The following is a 19,576-nucleotide window of genomic DNA, read 5'->3' as shown; positions in this document are numbered from 1 at the left end:
TGAGGTTGGGTTTTTTTGTTTTTTTGTTTTTTTTTTCAACATCTGGGGGTTTTTTGCGGTTTTTTGTTTGTTTGTTTGTTTGTTCTTGAAGCCATCAGGAAATAAAAGAGTTGTTCAGCTTTTGGGATGCCGTGCTGCTCTAGCTGTTCAAATATGAATGAGTGGGTGAGGGAGTCTCCTGGGGACAGGAGTTGTGGCAGCTGGATGGAGGTGAGCAAAATGCATGGCAACCTTTTAAAATGATAACAAAGAAGGTAAGTAGGTATGCATCGATGAGGTTTGTAACTGGTAAACCAGTTTTGTTTAAGAGCCCTATTCTGCACTGAGATTTTTGCATTCAGTGTTACTGCACGACATGTTACGAATTTGGTCTGATCTGGTTGCTATTACTGCAGTAATCCTGCTCAAACTGGGTACCTCTCACGGTGCCTAACACGCCTATACTGCTCTGGTGTGACAGAGTGAACATGCAGATCACACAATCACAGCACAGTTGAGGGTGGCAGGGACCTCTGGGGTTCACCTGGTCCAACCCCCCTGCCCAAGCAGGGCCACCCAGAGCCCGTTGACCAGGACAGTGTCCAGACGGCTTTGGAATATCTCCAAAGATGGAGACTCCACAACCTGGGGCAACCTGTGCCAGTGCTCGGTCACCCTCACAGTGAAAAAAGTGTTTCCTGATGTTCTGGGTGAACCTCCCGTGTTTCAGCTGGTGCCCATCACCTCTGGTGCCCTGTCACTGGGCATCACTGCGAAGAGCGTGGCTCTGTCCTCTGTGCACCCCTTCCTTCTGTTATTTATACACATTGATGAGATTCCCTGAGCCTTCTCTTCTCCAGGCTGAACCATCCCAGCGCTCTCAGCCTCTCCTCATAGTAGAGGTGCTCTGGTCCATCGTCTTTGTGGTCATTTTCTGCACTCCTTCCAGTAGCTCCAGTTCTTTTTTGTACTGGGGAGCCTAGCATCGGGCACTGCGCTCCAGGTGTGGCGTCACCAGTGTTCTGCTGGAATCTCTTCTTAGGGAAGCCACAGCGAATTTGTGGCTCAGACAAGATTAATAGCTTTTAAATATGGAGTAATACCTCTTATATGACAGAACCTGAAATTGTTGAAGATCTTTGTTTATAATATTCTGGCGTTGGACAGATGCATACATTATGGTTAGTGGTTAATAAAACTGAAACCTGGACACTCCTACATTTAATTTATTTTGCTAGTGTTCCGTAAAGCAAACAACCAAACCCAAAGCAGCAAACAGAAATCACAGCAATAATTATCTTTAAAAACAGATGGATGATACAAAAATGAAATAAATATGTTATTTTCCCAGCACAAGCAGCATGTATGTGGACTCAAGTATAAACAGTTTATGCTGTTTGAAGCATTTAAAAAAAATTAAAGGATCAGAGTCTTGGTCATATCAAGGCTTTACAAATCAGTTTTAATGGACTTTATTTATAGGTGATAATCTATCAATGCAAAGGGAAGGGAAGGGAGGGGAAAAGAATAGTTCAGCTTGAAGACACCCACAATGATCACCTAGTTCTGCTGTCTGACTGATCAAGGGCTGACCAAAATTTAAAGCACAGGTATTACGGGCATTGTCCAGATTCCTCTTGAATACTGACAGGCTTGGAGCATTGCCCACCTCTCCGTGAAGCCTGTTCCAAGGTTTGACCACCCTCTCATAAAGAATTGCTTCCCAATGTGAGATGTCAACTTCCCCTTTGAGCCATTTCCATGCATCCTATCACTGGATACCAGGGAGAAGAGATCAGCACCTCCCTGTCCACTTCCCCTCCTCGGGAACCTTCCCAGAGCAATTAGGTTGCCCCTCAGCCTCTTTCTCTCCAAACTAGACAAACCCAAAGTCCTCAGCTGCTCCTCATAAGACATGCCTTCTAGCCCCCTCACCAGCTTTGTTGCCCTTCTCTGGATGCATTTGAGTACCTTCACATCCGTCTTAAATGGTGGGGCCCAGAACTGCACCAATACTCAAGGTGAGGCTGCACCAATGCTGTCAAACCAGGACAGATAGTCATCAGCACCTCGCAGTTTGGTATCATCAACAAACTTGCTAATGGTGCATTCAACTCCTGCATCCAGATCATTGATAAAAATATTAAACAGGACTGGGTCTAGGACTGAACCCAGAGGAACACCACTGGTGGCTTGTCTCCAGCCAGACGTAGTCCCATTCACTGCAACCCCTTGAGCCCCACCATTCAGCCAGTTCTTCACCCAGCACACTGTGCATTTGCTCATCTCACAGTTGGACAACTTGTCCGGAAGTATGCTGTGAAGGACAGTATCAAAAGCTTTTCTAAATCCAGAAAAACTACATCCGCCACCTTCCCTTCAACCACTAGGCGGGAGAAATATCATAACTTATGAACTTACTGAATATCAAAAAAATTAAAAGGGAAATACAAAAAGAGTTCCAATATATGAATCCACATTAGTGTATTTGTGATATATTTTCTCCTCACTCCTCCTGACTTCAATTTAACACAGTGAGGCAGAGAGGTAATATACAAGTTTTCTAAGATCACTAAGGATTTCAAAGTAAGAACAGATTTTTAGCAGATACAGTTAAATGAGAGAACATTTAATGAATGACGTGTTGGTGATCCTTTAAAGTGACTCAGATGAGTTGCTGGATGCTGCTGGCCGCCCATGGGAAATGACAGTTTCTGCTGTCACAAGTGTGATTTACCAGTACCACGCTGGCCGTCTCTTCTGCAAAACCACTGATAATATTGTGCCTGCTGACTTAATTCACTGAATGAAACCCATTAATCCCCTTTGCTAGAAATTAGGTCTGGCCCTGTAAAACATTTCAATAAAAAAAGTTATTAAAATGCATGTTTAACTAGGGTGGTCTGATGCAGTTTAAAACGGTGATGCCTAAACACATTCCTTTGAGTGAATGAAGGGCAGGAACATTTGTGCAAAATTCATTTTGAAAAACTCTTCTTTGAGAAAGTGACAACGCATCACATCTAGAAACCCACATTCTAGCCCCCCAAAAGCACCTAATCCATCTAAACTAAGTTTAGTAATTCACAGATTTCAACATCCTTAAAAAGGTCAAATATGTCTTTCTCGAGCTACCAAGTCAGAGAGAGAAAGAGCCGGAGCTTTGCGGCCGAGGTGGCCCGGCTCCCCGCAGGAGCGTCAAAGCTTGTGTCTGCCATGGTGACCTTGTGTGTCAGCAGGGAGGGAGACAGACCTGTGTTGTCACAGGTGGCTTTTGGTTGCCAGCACCTTGTTTTCTGGAGACCCAGCGTGTCATGTCTGGGATCGGATTCATGGGAGTGCTGCCGGTGCCTCCACCTGCGACTGGGTCGCTTGGGGGGAAGTTATGAAAATGCGATGTACCCTCACTAAAAAAAAAAAAAAAAAAAAATTAAACCAGGCAGGTCTTACACATCTCAAAATTTACAACTGAACTCACAAACACTTTCAATCATTGTAGTGACTCTGTACACCCACTGGAAATGGGAATAAACATGGAAAGCCCCTGGAAACCCTGTGTGTAGTCTGCATAAGCAGGTAACATGGCTGAAAGCGCATTGCTGGTGAATAAGAAATTCTGAAAAGATCCACAGAACCACGCATTTGATTTGCAAAGTGCTTGTGAGCATCTAGGATGGAAATGGTATTACACAGGGTGATCTTTTCTTGCTTGAAGAGAGAAGAAACTACTCAATGGAGAGCAACTCCTGCTTGTCAGGAGTAGCCCAGGTACTTTGTCCTGCCTCACTTTGGGGAAACAAGGAGCAGCTGAGGTGACTTGTCATGTCCAGTCTTGTGTTCCTAGGCCTCGCCTCAAGTGTTTTGATCAATACAAAGTTCCTAGATAACATGGTTTGCTTGCATACGAGAGGCACTGGTCTCACTGAGCGCAAATATCCTCCTCGTAGGGGACGGCGAATCGTGGCCGTGGCCTCTCCTAAACAAAGCAGCTGAGGTGAGGGGTTGTTGAACCTGTAAAATAGCCTGCTCGGAGAGAAGCAGGTTAATGTTCCCCTTTTACTTGGGGAGAGGAAAATAGGTATATTAAAAGGCAGATCGAATGCAAGCACAGTGCAGTTTTCACCGTGAAAAAAAGGAAACTTCTCAGTCAGCCTCAGCACAGGGTGTGACCCCAAGTTTTGTTCTGTTTCTGCAAAATCTTTCCAGCACCTGATCAGCACATCAAGCTGAGAACGGCTCTGCACTAAACGAGGAGCTTAAGAAACCATCCCCAGGTTGTGCTTTAAATTAAACACCCTGAAATTAAAAAGAAGAGAAATAAGAAATGCTGGTGGTTTTCATTTTCCCACTTACTTTAAACAAACAAAAAAATGTCACACTTGCAAGTTCTCTAGGTGAGCGTGGAAGCAATATATTTGTGAGGAAAACAGAGATGCTTAGTTTTGTAACGGTATGAGCTGGAGGGAAATCACAAGTTATGTCACGATGCATGATGCTATTGCAAGAACTGACTGCACCATCTCCATTCTGGTTAGGAATGAATTAACTGTGGACAGCACTGGACGAGGATGCAAATAGGGAACTGGCTTGGGAGAAATTTGGCAAGAGGATTGGTAATGTTCGTGCTGTTCTTCTGCTTCTGTTCCCACTGGCGGGGGCAAAAATACCATTGTTGCCAGTGACACTTAATAAATGGCATGTGGCAGAAAGATAACCGACAGGATGAGCAGCCGCCTGTGTTCTGGCCTGGAGACTTATCTGCCCAGGGACTTTTAGGACCGGCTGTGTGAAGTGTGTAGGTTACATTATACTTACTACTTTGCTTCTAGGGAGAATTAAGCTCAGTCTAATTAAAGCCACTTAAATCCAGAAGGTGAGGGCTCAGGTTCATGGAGAGACCAAAGGATGTGAAGACCTTTTGCATCAGAGGCTTTGCCCATGGGCATGCCTTTACCCTGCTGCAGTTAAGGTAGGTCTCCCAAGGCTGAATCACCTTGCATTACACCGAGGGCCAAAGTAGCTTGAATTAGGAGTAATTAATTGGCTGAGCTGTCAGGCAGCCATTTGCCAGCTCAGAGGAACCCATGCCTGAGCCCAGAGGCTATGCCTGAGATTTCACACCTATATTTTCATTAGCAGACGCCTTATGGTTTAGCTAAGAGCTGCTCCCCCACCTCTGTTTTCCAAGCTGGGGGTCCAGGAGGCAAGAGAGGCTGCGTGGCGTGCAGAGCTATCATCGCATACAAACCTACGCCTCTTTCAGGAAGAGTTTCAGGGTGACAACTAATTATTAAAGACATGCAGACACCGTAGCAGGGATTTTTCACCTGGGCTCCTTCCCCTAGGAAGGGGGTGCCACGCTACTGGCGCTGGAACAGCATGGCTCAGCAGCAAGTGACAGCTGAGCCTGACCCGAAACCTACTCCGAATTGTTGTTTTCTCCATAATTGGAACTGAGCCTGAACTGTGATGTGAAAATTTTCTTGAAGTGTGAGTGGAATGAGCATCAGTCACAGGTGAGCACCACCCAGCATTTAAGTAAAACCCTGTGGCCTGGCAGTGCTTGGGCTCCCTGCAGAGAGGGGAATTTAAATCACCGAAATTTGCATGCCAGCTTGCCAGGAAGAAGACAAAAGATGCGCGAGTTCATATATTTATTAACCACTTCTCACTGCCTTCCTCTTCAAAAATCTTTCCTGCCACGGTCTTCTGGATGGTTGTCACGTAAGATGTGCCACCAGCAGATGCAATCAATTGTCTGCAGTCCTGCCCTGCGCCTCCCCAGTTTCTGTGGCAGGAGCAGCCTGGCTTTTCCTCTTGAAGGTGGCGGTACTTTCCTTTTGCTCCATTTCGCTGTCGCTGGCAAAGCACCTGGTGCTGCGGGGTGTCACGCAGACGCTGCCATCGCAGACCCTGCCATCCCGGCCCCCGCTCGCTTGCAGCCTTGGTGGGCAGCCGTGGGGAACTGCGCCTGTGGACGGAGTGGGCAGGACTAGACCTGGTTCCTCACTCCCGTCCCAGCCTCCCCAGGGGACGCTGCTGGCTCCCCAGAGGGATCCAGCTCTTGTTCAGGGATTTATTTTTTTTTCCGCAGTGAAAGCGTTTTCCAGCAGGACACGGCTGCGCTGGGAGCAGCCTCTGATTTGCCCAGTACTATATGATGCACATGAGCAGAAAAATGATGGCATGAGATGTCTTCCCTTTGCTATCAAAAGAGCTTACCAGGAAAAAAAACCAAAACAACAAAATAAAACAAAGAAAAAAATAAAAAAGAGAAGATTACCATCTGTGTTTGAGCCACCTAAACCATGCAAACCACAGAGAAAACAGCCTGTGACAGGGCTAACTAGGCTGGGGTTCGGGGAGCACACACCCACCTCGGCCTACAAAAAGCCCAAAGCTTAATTGAGAGTGCAAAGAACAAACACTGCATGCAGCAGTGCGGCTGCTGGGTGCGACGTGCGACGGCTGGGCTGACCCCACTGCAGTGACCGTCCCCAGGTGAGTCCGCTCCTCCGCTATTCATGTCTGTCTTTCCCATGTACAGTCTCTGTGGAAAGGAAACTGAATTACAAATTGCCTTTTTTTTTTTTTTTTTAAAAAAAAAAAGCTCATTTGCCATCAAACTCACCCAGTTACAATGACCTTTTGATTCAAGGTAGGTCTGACAGCTAAAAGAAAATAACATTAAAAAGCCCCCCTGGGGATGCGCAGCTCTGCAATTTTGGAAATGGGTACCATGGAGAAAACAGTACCTCTCCAACTGCCGCAGGCCACAGTCACCTCTGGGTTGTACGTGCCAGGTCTCAGCCTCAATAGCCAAATTTTGCGCCGTTGTGATGGGGACGGGGCTCTGCTGGTTGGAGATTCCAAGTCGCTGAGGAGTTTCTGAACGAAGCATCGCAGCAGGTGGAACGCACCAGGTCTGACATTGCCACGTAGCCGGGAAGGATGAGTCATGCGCTTAGCACAGCAATTCCTGAAACTGTGTGTCCCGTCCCCCCCCCAAAATAAGCAAAAAGGGGTCAAACTGATTTTGATTAATAAGGAGCCCCTCCTCGTCTCGAAGGACGGTCCGTTGCTTGTCAGCTTTCCGTGTGCTGTGAAGTTCACCGTAGAAAAAAATCAGGTGCTGGCTAGGACATATGAAAGCTCATTGTATCTAGCCCTACATTATTGTTCTTATTAATACAACCCATTAACGAGCGCAGCAGCAATGACAAAGCAAAAGCCCCGCACAAGGCGGCCGCTGTGGTTAGCATGCTGCCTGCTCTGCACTGCGGCTGAGGTCGTGACGCTTTCCTTCTTGGATGGTGGGAATCAAGCTCAGATTTCGGCTGAGCTGCTGCCTGGGCTGGAGCCAGATGGGGACGGGGATGGGGACAGGGGATGGGGACAAGGAAAACCCCTTGTGGGGCTGTTGCCACCAGAGACTTTGCTGTGTTGAACCGTGGCCCAGGAGCAGCCTCTGATTTGCCCAGTGCTATGTGATGCACATGAGCAGAAAAATGATGGTATGAGAGGTCTTCCCTTTCCACAGACCTACCCAACACCATTCGCATATGTGTGGTTATGGCCAGTCTTAATTTCTGCATCTTTTATTTATGTGTGGTAGATCTGATTTATAGGTTATACAGGTGGTTCCTTGCAGTCTGCTCACATATTTTTATCGGTCTAAATTCTGCACTGAGCTGTAGCGTTAGTATGCTGTGGCTATTTCCTTGGTTGTCTGCTTTGAAAAGAAGTCACATAAAAAAGTACACGTTTTGAGTTTTCTGCATCAGAAATTCAGCCACTATGCACAGGGTACAGCTGGCATCATTAAAAGCCAAGTGCTAAATTTATACCTGTGCTTGAAGCTCTAGGGACATGCATAATTCTGGGTGTAGTTCTGTGTCTTGATAGAAAACTTAAAAACTAAGAGCACATATTTATGACTGGTTTTATTTCTTCAATCTACTTTTAAACAAAAACTCTGTGTCTAGAATAATGTTCTTTTATTGCAAAGATCTCATGATGCCAACCTTGCTCCAAAACAATTCAGATTCATTAAAGCTGCTGCACGAAGATAAAAACTGGAAGGATAAGCCCCCAATCTGTGCTTTCTGAACAAAATAATTTCTAAATAGATGAAAACAACTGCATTGCACTTTTTTGACCAGATTCCAAAGCTCTGCAAATATTCTCTGCAAGCGTTTGCTTCAGCACCGAGAGCGGTGAAGGGATCAAAGGCAGTTCGGGCCAGAGGGTGCCACAAACACCGGGACGCAGCTGCAGGCACACTGGCTGTCCCTAAAAGTAGCCGCTTACAGTCAACTGGCTTTGCTGACGAAGTTGCTAACGCAGCTAACCCTGAGGCAGGCTGGGGAGGCGAACGGCACGCTGCCCCAAATAGTACCGCGGAAGGTGTTTTTAGTCAGGTGTGGTGAGAGGTTTGGCTCTGCGAGGCAACGTCTCGGTTGCGTGACCTGCTTTTGAAGGCGACGACGTCTGGGCGAAAGGTCTGTGCTAACTGGAGGTCTATGGTAGCGCCCATAGGTCCCACCTCGTGTTGTCCCCTGGCTTCGTCCCCAGGCACTAGCACAGGCGGGCTGGTGCGGGAGCGTGTTGAAGACTTAGGAGAGCGTGGCTCACGCCGAGCCCACCAGGCTCAGCTACCTTTTGCGGTGGCAGACTGACTCGAAGAACAATCTGCAGCAGGAAAAAGTAGTATCTTCTTGTTTACTGGGGCATAGTGATCTGCTTTGCAGGCCAACAGCAATGAGCATTGCGCTTAAACTCACGGATAAGAAAGAGATGTCGCAGGCAGAGATTGTCAGTCACTGCAGAGGATGCAAATATTTTGACACTGCAAACTAATACTAAAGGCAGGTACTTTTCCTTGTTAGTTGCTAGACGATTTAAGAGACACGTTTCATTTATTCTCACGAATCTTGGAAGATGTGGTGCTTTCAGATTACTTTCTTTTTTAATGTGTGCATCGGGGACTCTACATCTTATTAAAAATGAGATCGCAGTGACTTTAGTACGTCAAAGGACTTAATCAGCACAGTGCCATAGAGAAGCCAAAGACCTAATGTAGGCTAAATGTAAATTTGTAAAATGGAAACATCTAAATAATTCAAACCAGCGACATCAATCTCTGTGTGGTTTGTTTGTTTCCCGGCCAGACTCGTTTCAGAGTTGAGGCTTTTATTAAAAGAAGAAGAAGAAAGAAAAGAGTCACAGTTCTACTTCAAAGCTGTTTTGAATCAGTTGTTTTCCCCCCATCTTTCTTCTCCCTAGGTTACCGTGTCTTCTTCAAGACTGAGGAAAGATCTGGCTGAAGATGGCAGTTGCAAGCATAGTGAGTATACAGCTATGGTGCTGTGTAATCTCCGTTTTTCTTCCCCCACACCACCTCTTTGCCTCCATCAGTTTTCTGCCACTCAACAGCTGACGGTGCCATCCCACCGCAGCACTAATACAAAACCTTCTTCCTCACCTCGTTCCAAGTTGAGGATTTTGCATTTTGTTATGTATTTGAAGCTGCCAAACCACCAGTGTTTTGAATGACCTGGCAGATAATATGCTCTCACCACCTGCCATTTTAATAACCGGAGTTGGCTGGAGGCTGTGAACTGCTATTTCATAAAGAGTTTGTTATTCAACAGGTCATTTTTATAAGTCTCTGCTGTGCCACATGCTTCAAGCAGTCTGGGGCGTGCTGTGTTTCGCTGGCAGCCTTTGCCCATTCCCATCTAAAATGGATTATACTGGGGATCTTTGACTATGTCTGGTGGAAAGGGTGGGATTTACGCTTTACTGAGCCACTGCTCAATATAAATTTACCTGCTGTCCCACTACAGGCCACCCACCCTGTCAAGACCAGCCTGGATTACTACAGGAATGACAGCGCAGGGCTGTCCCTGTATGGAGACCTGGTGAACAGCACAGACTTCGTGTGCGACAAGAGGCAGGTCAGGCAGTTTGCTCGAGCCTTCCTGCCAGTGTTTTTCTGGCTCATCTTCTCTGTGGGCACGGTGGGAAATGCCTTGGTCGTGCTCGTCTATTGCAAATACCGCTTCAGGAGGAGCATGACGGATCGGTACCTGCTGCACCTGGCCATTGCGGACCTGCTCCTTCTCTTCACCCTTCCTTTCTGGGCTAAGGCTGCCTCTGACGGCTGGATCTTCAGGAACTTCATGTGCAAAGTCGTCAACAGCATGTATAAGATCAACTTCTATGGCTGCAGCTTGTTCCTAACCTGCATCAGCTTTGACAGGTACATCACTATTGTCCAGGCAACGAAAGCTAAGACTTCTAAGCGAAGGCGGCTCCTGCGCAGTAAACTCATATGCTTGGCCGTCTGGCTGATGTCCATGAGCCTGTGCATCCCAGAAATCATGTACAGCCAAAGCACACGGGTAGGTGACGTAACAGTTTGCAAAATTACGTACCCGCCAAACGTCAGCATGATCTTCAGGGTTACTGTCCTGGCCTTGAAAGTCACTATCGGATTCTTCCTCCCACTCGTTGTCATGGTTATTTGTTATGCCCTTATCATCAACACCCTCCTGCAAGCCAAAAGATCCCAAAAGCAGAAGTCCCTGAAGATCATCACCATGATCATCACCGCTTTCCTCCTCTCTCAGTTCCCATACAATGTTCTTTTGCTGGTCAAAGCCATCAATGCTTACACTGGGGTTGCGTACAGCTGTCAGGCTGCCGACCGGCTGGACATTGGGCTGCAGGTCACCCAGAGTATCGCCTTCCTCCACAGCTGCCTCAACCCCTTCCTTTACGTCTTTGCTGGGGAGCGGGTCAGGATGGCGCTGGGCAGGGTGATGCAGAGCGGTGGCTGCTGCCTCAGCGGGGGCCAAGAGCAGTTCTCCTCCGCCTGTGACAGCCAGGAGCACAGCTCAAACTGGTCCTTTGCCATGCTGGGCAGACGGCGGGTGAGGAGCTCGCTGACCCTCAGCACCCATTTGACCTCCTCGGTTATGCCCCCTCCTTGCCAAGTCCTCTTGTAAGGTAGTCCCACCGTCTCCTGTCAGGAGGAGCACCAAACTCTTTGGAAACCATCTGTATACCCCACAGACTGTCTCAGAGGAGCGGGGAGGGCTGCCCCATCCCAGCTGCTCGCCTGCCCCATCCTCGCAGTGTGGGACCCAGCCGGGGCTTGCTGGCTGAAAGGAAGGGAAACCTTTGGCACAGGGCAGCAAAATGGAGCCACGCTTGTTGCAAGCAGAACTGATAGAGGATAAAAGTTATTTTTGTGACAGCTGTAAATACCCGGCCCATCTGCAGCTTAGACCACAATCTGAAATAACAAGCTTCACAGGGAGGTGATAACCATAGAATCGTAGAAGATTGGTCCAGCGACGGCAGCAGCAGAGGCAGATGAAGCAGGATGAACCACCATCCCATCCATAGGAAGCAGCAGGAGAGGGTTCGGCCCCCATCTGCTGTCCAGCCGGGGTCTCCCATGGAGGTGGCCGGGCTCGGGAGCCCTTCTCGCACCTACACCAGATGGCCTCTGCTGTGAAGAAGAACAGCCTTTAGCTCCTCCACTGGTTTATTGCAGCAGGGAAATGCTGCTCTCTGTGCCCGCGCAGGCGGTTTGTGTTGCAAAGGAAAACTCATCGTTCACGGTCATAAAAATGATCATCATGGTCATTACAGAATTAGGTCTCTCTTTCTCCTATATTTTAGCTGTGTGATGTAAGGAGAAATTAGGTGCAATTTATTTGCTATGGCCTCTATTGTGATACTGGCATTTTGTGCAGTCCCTGCACTGACAAATCTCACCTTACAACAAAAATTCGGGGACATTAGCGACGCTTGTTGCCTGTCCTAGAGATATTTGCCATACTGTGGTGCGTAGCCATTGTAAAACAGAACCCCAAAAAACCAAACCCATGGTTCAACAGACTGCCGGTTACGCGCTGATATCTTTGCTAACGGTGAGGAAATATATTTAGCCTGGGGCCAGTAAGACAGAGAGTAATTAAGTGTCAAACCTAACATTAACGAAATTTGGATTGAGGCTTCAGGTTGGTGGAGGCAGCTGCTCCCAAAAACGATATGCTGTAATGTACCCTGCAATTTCTATAGGGCTTTTGGCACGCCGGTGTTGGTGCCAAAATGGTGCCTGAGGCCGCAGGGCACTGCATGGCCATTCCCCCTCGCTCGTCCCCTCCCGGGGACACAGCATCGCCTGTCCTGCCTGACCATAACCTGCACCTCCCAGTCCTCAGTCACCAAGTTGTAGTGCTCAGGGGGCTTTCTTTTAAATAATCACATTTAACCTGTTTTGCGTCCTGGTAATGTACTTTTTTTTTGCAGGAAGAAAGTGTTTTCATTGTGCGTTAATCATTAAAGCGTGTCGATAAACACGAGCTTTCCGCAAGGTTGATGCTTTTCTAGCTAATAGGGTATATCCAAGCAGATGGGCTTCTAGTTTCATATACATTTATGAGGATTATTTTTTTGGTATTTTTTTAACTTTTCCTTAGAGAAAAAAATGTTGAAAGATGTATGTATTTTTTACTACAGGTGTAAGAAGGCTTTGGGGGTTCTTTGTTGAGCTCAGTGCGAATGGAAGCTGAAATTCTGTTAAATAAAGGCGCAGCCACATACAGCGAGGGGATGGACCAGTTGTTTCTCGCCCACACGTCCTTCCCATGTTTGGATCCGTACGCATAACCTGTTTCCAATGATGGGATTTATCCCTTCCAAAAAATGCCGAAGGAAAACTTTACTACCAGGCTTTGCTATGCGTGTCTAACCCTTGGGGTGTGGAAGCTGCAGCTGAGGACCCCGGAGGCAGCGTCAGAGTGGGTTTCTGCTCTGGAGGCGATGGGTGGGGTGCAGTTTTGGGAGGGAGGGCAGGTTTCGGAAGGTGTGGGAAGAAGGAGAGTGCTGGGGGCAGATGCTTCCCTGCAGCAGCTGAGCCCCACCACCCTTTCCCAGGGATGGGATGAGGGTGTTCCTAACCCAGGGGTTCCTTCCGGCCCCAAAAGAGCCCTCGAGTCGTACAAACAAACAAACAAGCATGCAAACCTTAGCTGCTGCTGACCGCCTGGTGGCCTCGAGCTCCTCTTCCCTGCTCAGCATCCTGCTGGCCCCGGGAACTCAAATTTCGGGGCCTTCTGCGTGAAGGTAAAAGCTTCTCTGCTCTGCGAAATGGGTGGGAAATTTTCATGCTTGGTCGGCAAGTGAAACTGTTGAGGGAGGTGAAGCGGCGATGAACTTTCAGCAGTTTGGGGCATCAGGGTCGTCCCCGGGTCACGCACGTCCCGTTCTGAGTCATGCTGCTCCTTGCTGCTTTGCCGGGGGCAGCCAGGGGAGCAGAGCCTCCCTGGGGTGGGTTTTACCTCGTGGGTTCAGTCCTACCAGGGCTGCCTGTGGTCTAGCAGCTGCTGGTGGCTTCCCAGGCTTCCGGCACCCCCCAAACTCGAAGGGAAGCTGCCTCCCTGCCGCCCCTCCAGCTGCAGCCTCATCCCCGGCAGGGTCCCTTGCTGCTGGCCACCACACAGCAGGGACTTGATCATGGAGGTACCTGCTGCCATTGCCCTCTCCTCCATCCTGCCGGGGGCCTCTGTCCTCCAGCAGCACAGGTCCTTGCAGCCAAGCCCTCCCAGGGCTCCTCTGTCCCTCTACCCTGAGTTTTTAGCTGGATTTATCCCACTAAAATCCCTCTCGTGCCTCCCTAGGGTGTTCCCAGCCTTCAGCTGACACCGTCTCCCCAAAGGGCAGGTTTCCCGAAGGCGAGGGGTATTGCTACCCCTGCCCCACAGCCCCTCACACCTCCCGTGGGACATGGGACGCTGCCCGTGCCTTACCGACAGCTCCAGCAGGACAGTCACTGAGAAGTTCTGGGAGAGGCCTGAGGTCTTCCGTGGCTCTCCTCTGCTCTCTTTAAGGCCATTTTTTCCCCGATGTTCCCAGTTTTGGGTTGCAGTCTCCTCTGCTGTCCCTTTTCTTTGAAGGAGCAGCTCGGCTTGTCTCTGCCCTGAGTGTTGTTGCATCTTCACCCTGAGACCCTTGAACTCCTAGTCCCCACCTCAGACTTCATGGAGCCAGAAGTGTGCCAGGACCCCAGACTTCACCCCAGCAGGAACCTTGCCAGACCTGCCCACTGGCCTAACACCCACAGACTATGCAAAAGCTGGGTGCCATGCTGTAGCAGGGACAGCCACAGCAGCAGCTTCGTGTCGTGATTGATTTGCTACAGTGAAGGTCTCAGAGGTAGCCGTGACCGTGGTGCAGGCAGTCACGTAGCATGGCACCAGCCTGCTTGTGGTATAAGGAGAGGAAGTTGGGAGAGCTGATGAGAAACTTTCACTCTCTGCAGGCAAACCCGCCTAACTGATCATAGAATCGTTTTGGCTGGAAGAGACCTTTAAGATCATCGAGTCCAACCGTAAACCTAGCACTGCCAAGTCCACCACTAAACCATGTCCCTAAGCACCACATCTACAGGTCTTTGAAATACCTCCAGGGATGGTGTCTCAACCGCTTCCCTGGGCAGCCTGTTCCAATGCTTCACAACCCTTTTGGTCAAGAAATTTTTCCTTAAATAGCCAATCTAAACCTCCCCTCGTGCAACTTGAGGTCATATCCTCTTGTCCTATTGCTTGATACTTGGGAGAAGAGACCGACCTCCACCTCTCTACAACCTCCTTTTCAGGTAGTTGTAGAGAGCGATAAGGTCTGCCCTCAGCCTCCTTTTCTCCAGGCTAAACCACCCCACCTCCCTCAGCTGCTGCTCATAAGACTTGTGCTCTAGACCCCTCACCAGCTCCACTGCCCTCCTCTGGACATGCTCCAGCGCCTCAATGTCTTTCTTGCAGTGGGGGACCCAAAACTGAACACAGTACGATGGCTGCTCCTGCCTGAAACATAGATGGACTTTATAGAAGCACCTCTTCCAGAGAGCAGAAAAACAATGGACAAGTGTGAAAGAACGGCAATGGGTGCTGCAAGCATCACTGTAGTGACTGTAGATAAAGCAGCCCAGGTGTAGTCATCCCCAAACCAAAACCATTGATCTGAGTTCAGTATGTGCAAACCCACCATCTCCAATTATGATCTCGATCAATTATCCATCATTTAACTGACCAGACACTTAGTCCCATCACCCCCGGGCGCTGCCTGTTTTTTCCAAGCCTCCTGGGCCATATGCCTCTTGAAACCTTATGTTTGGACTTCAGAGCATCCCAGTGATTTCAAGGGCTAACGGAGAGGATACCGCTGTCTCGTGGCAGCTTCACATGGTCCCCACAGCAGAACGTTGTACTGGGTGTGCCAAGGCCAGTTCTTAAGGTGGGTTTAGACCCTACATAAGGCAGCACTAGGGCTGGGAGAGCCTTGCCCCTAGCGCCAAAGAAGGGAGGAGATACTGTCCAGTATGGCTGAATGTGGATTATTGGAGATGTACAGAAAGGCTTTAGACAGCTACGGCCTGCCCCGCAGAGCTGTTGTACAGCAAGGTACGGTCGCTTACATGTGTGCTGTAGGTCCTGCGTACTGTGGGCTAGGCTGCAGAGCTGGAGACTCTGTCCTAGCGAGAAGCCTTTGAGTGTGGAGCCAGGACTGGTGCTCCTGCTGGAGCATGGGGACGGGAAGCGTTGCAGCCTCCACCCCAGCAGGAAAATCCTGTGAAGAAACAGAAGTAATGGACACACGAAGTGACGACTGGTCCTGATGGTGCACGTTGTCCTCCTGATCACCTTTGGATGGCCCCAGGAGCTGAGATGAGCCTACATGTCTACCATGTGCCCCGGGGCTGGGACTACAGATGCAAACCTAGAGGTGACAGGTGAAGAGAGCCCTGACTCACACAGGGCTTCTTTCCCTCCCACAGCCGTCCAACGTAACCCGGGCGTATAGACCCGGCCAGGACCTGGGGAAAACAGATGGGAGCCCTAAGCTGAAGGACAACGCTGCTCGGTGTTGCGGACAACAGTGAGTGCCATTGCTGTCCTCGGGGTGGCTTTGTTTTTTGCTCTGTTGTACTGTATAGATGTGACCTTTCTCCAGCAGCATGACAAACTATTTTTTATTTTCCTTATTTTCTAGTATTTTTTCCTGCCTATAAGGAAATACAATCATCTGATTTATCTTCCAGTCAAAGCTATCTCTATGAGGCAGAAAAGGGACACACACTCTCAATGATATAGAATTTTATTTTTTTTAATTCCTGAGGTTAAAAAAGGAAAAAAAAGCATCAAGAAACATTCCAGTACGCAACCGTCTACATCTCTGTAACTGTACAGACGCTGGTATACATAAACCTCTTTTTCTCCCATCTGGAGTGTGAAGTTTGATGTGAACAGGGTTTGCAATTCTTTGGCAGTTAAGACCCAAAGATGCTTCTGAACAAGTTACAATCTCAGTGACTGAGCAGAATTGAAACTATAGTGCAATTTCAATTTTAAAAAAGGAGCAAAGTCAGGCTTCTGTAGCTTTGCTATTTTGTAACGTGGTACACTCTTGTGCAATACATCTCAGTGATTTTTCATAAAGCAACATTGAGTAACACTGAGTAAAGGAACACTGTCATTTTCTTAAAGCAACTACATTCTTTCCTTCACATAAACCTCTGCATAACAAAAAAATATTACCCTCCATTGTTCCAGCACCCAGGGAAAACCCCCAAAAGCTTATGCTGATCACAAGGTATACTCTCTTTGTCCCATGAGCGTGACATCCCCTTAAAGCAATTTCATGATCTATTTCAAATACTTATTTTCTCTTAATTGCATTGCTGGGAATGGTCAGCTAATAGAAGGCCTAATTCAAAAAGTGAGCTGAGAATCTGTAGGTAAACAGATTTATGAGCATCCCTGGCACAGCTCATGCGAACAACTGCTTTGTGAATGGGAGCATAAGGTGCTTGAACAAAATCGTCTCTCACACAAACCTACACTTGTGCTAAGTTCTTTACTGCGTTTCTGTGGCTCCAGTAATAAACCGCCTGGGACATTTAAACAAAAGGTCGGTACTAATGACAGGTTCTTTACTGTCTTCTCTGCACAGCCTCTGAGGTGGAAGAGACTCCCTCTTCTAGGTGACATGATGGGATTCCTGTTCTTGAACAGCTGATTTGAACAGCTGCACTCCTGTCCACTTGTTGTACCTTACCCGTTTGAGCATTTCCTCTTCTCAAACTTTTTCTCCTTCCTAAATACTCTCCTTGGTTAGAAGCAAACCTTTTCATCTTTAAACTACAGGTTCTGGTTTCCACTCTTAATCCTCTTTCAGAGAGCAAAAAAGCCACAAAACTACTCTCACGGGTCAGGAAAAACTGAAGAAAAGATACCATAAAGACTCAAATGCTAAAACCCCCCCGATGCAGTGGGTTTTTTTTCCACTCCTCCCAAACAAATGTTTCAGCCAGGACTGTCTACATGGAAGACTTGCAGGGAAAAATCTAGCTTACTACATAGAGCCAATTACTTCAAGATTTACATAAAGAGTGGCTTAGAAGTATTTGCCATGGGATGAAAAAATGTTAAGAACTGGGATGCAGAGAGGAAATCCAGAGGGAAGTCTGTCAAATAAATTTGAACGGAGATATTTCAAATACTTCTGAGCAGAGATGTCATATTTTGGCCTAAGATACTTGACAGTGTCCCTTTACCTTACATTTGGCATTTTAAGAAAGATATCCTAGTAAGATTAGTATTCTAACTAAAACAACAGCAAAATGCTTTAAAAAACCACACCTAAAAGCTTAAAGGAAATCTGCAGCAGACTTCAGTAACAGCCTGGTAAAATTGCATAGTATATGGTACACAGTACTCCATTTTTAAGCAATAAATAATCTCTTCTTGCCTAATTAAATATAAACCATAGCTTCAACACTGAAATATGCCATAATTCCTGAACTGATCCGTGTGCCATTTTATTGCCTGTTTATTGCCAAATTCAGTCTCTTGCCCACCTTGTTTTCACGCACACAGCCGGGTAAGGGTTTAACTGCATCGCAGCCTGTTCCCTCAGGAGGGGGACCAACTCAGGCTGCACCTCCCACCAACCCCTCTGCCTGGCAGAGGCTGGCGAGCCCACCACCAATACTGGGAAGAGGCGTCTGAAGGGAAGGGAAAGCTATCGAGGAGCCAGATGAGTCAGACACCTAAAATCCATGTCGCTCCATGAAAAGTAGCTATTCTTTCACAATCTTTCTCAAGATCACTGTAATTATACATTGTTAACAACTGGAATGAACAATTAGCAGCCTTTAGCTTTATCTGCGGTATTTGTTTCCTTCCTATGATCAGAAATTTCCCTCTACTTCAGCTGCTACTATGTAAACATCCAACACTTGTCTTGTGATCTCCATCTTTTAAACAACCAGCATTTTGGTGTAGGAGATCCCTTACGGGTAATGGATCAGAGCAGCAACACATAAACACCAGCTGGATTCTTGACTTCCTTCCCCAGGCAAGCTGATCCCTCCAATTCCTTGACCTTGTTTTTTACATTTCCAAGTTTGCCTCTTTCCCATCCCCTAAATAATTTGCTTCTGTTTGTGCTTGCCCTTTTTTCTTCCGTCCCCTCAAGTTTTATCTTCTGTCTCCCACCATGACCCTTGTTTACCAGCTACAGTTGCCACCAGGAGTCTACAGGGTTCCTGGCAGAGTGTGCTGGTCTTCTATCAACTGCTGCACTAAAGTTTTCCAGGTCTGTCTGAGGTTTCCTTGGGAGAACAATAACATGAGAAATCAGACACACCTAAAATGATGAGGAAGGCTGGTTGGGAGAAAGAGCTTTTCTCCTTTCTCCCACCAAACATTTTGCCTTTGCATCAGATGACAAGAGTTTTAAACAGAAAATAATCTGCTTTCAGATATTTTGACAAAAAGTTGAAATTCTATATAGAAAGCAGACGGTCTGCATGGACATTTTGTCTAAATGAGAACCCAGTCTTCTCTTAAAAGGCAGTGTTTACAGCCAGCTCTGTCCCCAGATCTGAGATGGGAAGTTAGCAGTTGGCTAGGACAACTGCAAGGGTTAGGAAAGGGGCAGAATACTCATCAGAGAGCTCATCAGGGCTGGATATGCATTTGGTTTTGGATGGACATTTTGAGACTGATTCAAATATTATTGCTACCTTCCACGTGGTCTAGAGAGAGAGAGACTGCCGACCTCCTCAGAAACTATGCTTTCCTGTGAATGCTGATGACTAAGGTGCTAAAGCAGGAAGAGGGAATGCTCCTCTTCCTAATATCACACAGTGAGCAGTACTTCATTCTCCAAGTTATACTCCTGATTCTGCCACTGGTACTCACCATAAAAGCTGAATTCAGTGGACCAACTTACACAGTACGGTGAGCAGAAGTGAAGGGAGCTGCTGCTCCGTATTGTACTGGTTTGTAACTGGTATTCAGTACCAAAGCATTTGTAAAAGCCAGTTAAGACTTACCAAATCTTAGCCCAAAATGTAAAAAACCCCCTATGTTTGCTGTTTATAAAACTTGGAAAAGATAAAAAATTCTAGATGGATTACAATATATGCCTGTGAAGACTGAAGTATTGCATAGTTGTTGTTCTGACTGTAAAAGCGTTAGAGCAGAACAGAAATGGTTGTCTACTCCTCAGTGAAGAG

The 19,576-nt window shown here is 47.5% G+C and overlaps 1 protein-coding gene across 1 annotated transcript; it reads left to right on the top strand.

Moving 5' to 3' along the window:
• Positions 1-8,739: 8,739 nt before the first annotated feature.
• On the top strand, positions 8,740-10,991 carry CCR9 (chemokine (C-C motif) receptor 9). Its single transcript, XM_009895016.1, has 3 exons — positions 8,740-8,793; positions 9,265-9,325; positions 9,703-10,991. The coding sequence occupies exons 1-3, from the start codon at positions 8,740-8,742 to the stop codon at positions 10,989-10,991; spliced, it is 1,404 nt and encodes a 467-aa protein (XP_009893318.1).
• Positions 10,992-19,576: the final 8,585 nt, after the last annotated feature.

Source organism: Charadrius vociferus, unplaced genomic scaffold (genome assembly GCF_000708025.1).
Source record: "Charadrius vociferus isolate BGI_N301 unplaced genomic scaffold, ASM70802v2 scaffold51, whole genome shotgun sequence".
NCBI lineage: Eukaryota > Metazoa > Chordata > Aves > Charadriiformes > Charadriidae > Charadrius > Charadrius vociferus.
This window is presented reverse-complemented; position numbering and strand designations above follow the sequence as displayed.

Excerpts from the sequence above, each read along its gene's own strand:
- CCR9 (XM_009895016.1), top strand. The coding sequence starts at position 8,740 with ATGAGCATTGCGCTTAAACTCACGGATAAGAAAGAGATGTCGCAGGCA. Across the intron at positions 8,794-9,264 it reads AGATGTCGCAGGCAGAGATT|GTTACCGTGTCTTCTTCAAG; the intron begins GTCAGTCACTGC and ends TCTTCTCCCTAG. Across the intron at positions 9,326-9,702 it reads AGATGGCAGTTGCAAGCATA|CCTTTGCCCATTCCCATCTA; the intron begins GTGAGTATACAG and ends TTTCGCTGGCAG.